The 2,913-nt window shown below is 37.8% G+C and overlaps 1 protein-coding gene across 1 annotated transcript; it reads right to left on the bottom strand.

Annotated features, from left to right (window-relative positions):
* Nucleotides 1-1,036: 1,036 nt before the first annotated feature.
* On the bottom strand, nt 1,037-2,477 carry LOC123909408 (putative fasciclin-like arabinogalactan protein 20). Its single transcript, XM_045960240.1, has one exon. The coding sequence runs from the start codon at nt 2,428-2,430 to the stop codon at nt 1,294-1,296; it is 1,137 nt and encodes a 378-aa protein (XP_045816196.1). The 5' UTR covers nt 2,431-2,477; the 3' UTR covers nt 1,037-1,293.
* Nucleotides 2,478-2,913: the final 436 nt, after the last annotated feature.

The following is a 2,913-nucleotide window of genomic DNA, read 5'->3' on the forward strand; positions in this document are numbered from 1 at the left end:
TAAACTAATTTGTCAAAAAAATAATTTATCTATGAAGAATTTTCGTGGTGCTTGACAAGTTTTTAAATTGCAAAATGCGGGAAAATGCAGCTGATACTATTGAAGTTTAGGTTGTGATCCTGTCATTTCTGATCTAGACTGCATCAGACACATTCGATCTCTAGCAACATAAAAAATTGCAACCGGGATTTAAAATTTCTGTATCTAGTCTTCTGGTCTAAAATAACAAAACTGAAGCTAATGTTGCACATGAATGTAAATTTATATCTATACATGCAATAGATCTTGGTGAACGCATAAATGGTTAAAATCTATTGAGGTTTTACTCTGATAAGTAGTAATAACAGTTCACAATGCAAAATTGAATGAACAAACTAAATTCTGAAATTTTCATTACACTAATTTTTTAAATTTTGAGATGACCATTGAACATAGGGATGTTAACCATAAACGTAAAATCTAATTTACATGTTTAGTTAGCTAAGACTTGAAGTCATAAATATAAGTATAAACTCCGGTGATATCCTTTCAGATTCAGAGACAAATATTTCCCAGCCCCTTGTGAAGAATAGTTCTTATTATTTACCCGGCAAAACCAACATTTCTCAGCTTCACTTTTCTAACTCTCTTTCTTCACCCATCAATGGTGTTATGGTGGTACATAACACATTCTTTTGTGAGCTATGAGATAACTTATTTGTCGAAAAATAATTTATCTACGAAGAATTTTAGTGGTGCATGACATGTTTTTAAATTTTATTGATGCTATTGAAATTGTGGTTGCGATCCCGTCATTTCTGAGACATCACAATCTTAAATATGCCGGCTACAATTCTTATCGACTGAAATTCATTATTTCCGGCATAGTGTTTATAAAAGGTCTTGAACCCTAACCTAGACTGCATCAGCCAATATTCGCTCTCTAGCAACATAAAAAAATGCAACCGGAATGTAAAATTTTGGTATCTAGCCTTCTGGTCTAATAACTAGTCTTCTGGTCTAAAATAACAAAACTGAAGCTATAATGTTACACATGAATGTAAGTTTATATATCTATACATGCAATAGATCTTGGCGAACACATAAATGGTTAAAATCTATTGAGGTTCCACTCTGATAACAAATTGAAAGCAGTAATAACAGTTCACACACACAATTGGAAATTGAATGAACAAACTAAATTCTGAATCAAGATATCATATCATCCTGGTTGCAAGAGTGTGTGAAATGGAAAGAACGAACTAAATTCTGAACTCAAAATCTCAAGAACAAATATAGTAATGAATTAATCACCTAATGAAAAACAGAGAAGTGGTAATGTCCTGAAGGATTGTGCGCACGATTGTGATGATGATGAGGTTGCTCGTGATGATGATGATTATGATGATCAATCTCAAACGTAGAAGATTTACCAGCCTGAACCTTCACTTCTTCTGTTCCCGTGGTATCCAAAAGAATATCTCCGATTCCATGAACAACAAGCCAATCACTGTTGTACAAATCAGGGAAAACCACTGGAACTCCATTATTAAGCAAAATCAAATCACTATTAGCACTTGATTTAGTAACATTCAATGTGAATCCACTCTGATAAGTCGAAATATACGTTCCTTCTTCCAAAGTAATCAAATCGTTCCACATGATCTTACAAGGCACGAGGTGACGGCGAAGAATATCGGAATATCCGGTCACGTTTCCGATGTGACTCACCATAGCTGCATCGATCGGAGCAAAAACCGTTACCTGATCAGGTCGTTCTTTAAGACTTAGAAACTGCATATCAAGAAACGACGCCATAACAGAACAACCGCTCGATCTCAAAGCACTGCTTGCTTCTTGAAAAGAAAACGTCGACGAATCAGAAATTAACCGATTCGATCTGAATCTGCGGCCGTTACCGGCGCCGTAGATGTTTCTTGCAGAAAAACAAGCGCCGTAAGAAGGACGAGGAAGCTGGAAATAAGGATCAAAGAAGCTTTCCGTTTGGAAAATGATGAGATAACCGTCACCGAGTAACGGCGTTGGATTAACGGTAACGTTGTTGATGGAGAGTCTACGGTTTGTGGTTGTGACGGTGAGGTAGTGACCGGGAAGAAGAGTAGCGATGTTAGCACCGAAAGGGAGAGATCGGAGGCTATGGAGAGAGAAAGCTTGAGGGAGGAGATGGTAACGGAGAAGAGAGAGAGGAAGCTGAGGAATCTGGTTGAAGGCGAAGTTAGTTGGAGCGAAAACGGTTAAGGAGCGAGATTGACGGCGAGCAAGGAGAGTTTGGGAAGCGAGTTCGAGATTGAGTGCCATGGCTTCGTAACCAGAGGTGGAGAGGATTTCGGCGGCGTCGAGAATGGTGGAGGAAGGGTGGGAGGTGGAGAGAGAAAGGAGGAGAGAGAATGTTAACAGTGTGGTGACGGTGGTGATAGTGATGGAAGCCATTGTTGATTGATGTGAGAGTGAGAGTGAAGTTTGTTTCTGTTGTTAGTTTAGTTACATAGTAGTAGGCTAGCTATGGTTTCGTTTTTATTTTGGCGGGAATCGATTGACACGTGGACGATTTTTATTGGTGGTGAGTGAGGAGGTTGTTGTGATTTCGTTGGTGGAAGCTGGCTGGTAAGAAGACTGTTACGATCAGGTGGTGACCCGAAGAGAAATGGATTAGACCCATCGTTTTTTTGTGCAGTGGCACAGTCACAAATCACAATATCCGATTTTGATGGTCTAAAAAATGTACTCCTGCAGATTTTATATTTGTTTAATAATATTTTTCTTAAATTAGAATTTTTTATGATCAATGATAACTACTTCTGTGAATTTATAGCTGCATCGAATTCGGGTCCGATTCAAGGAGAGAACTTGAATCTTGATTCTTTAACTGCAGCGAATTTACATCGAAATATATTAAATTTTTTTAATCATAAT

The sequence above is a fragment of the Trifolium pratense genome, linkage group LG2 (assembly GCF_020283565.1).
Source record: "Trifolium pratense cultivar HEN17-A07 linkage group LG2, ARS_RC_1.1, whole genome shotgun sequence".
Taxonomy (NCBI): domain Eukaryota; kingdom Viridiplantae; phylum Streptophyta; class Magnoliopsida; order Fabales; family Fabaceae; genus Trifolium; species Trifolium pratense.

Coding starts and splice junctions, on each gene's coding strand:
- LOC123909408 (XM_045960240.1), bottom strand. CDS start 2,430: ATGGCTTCCATCACTATCACCACCGTCACCACACTGTTAACATTCTCT.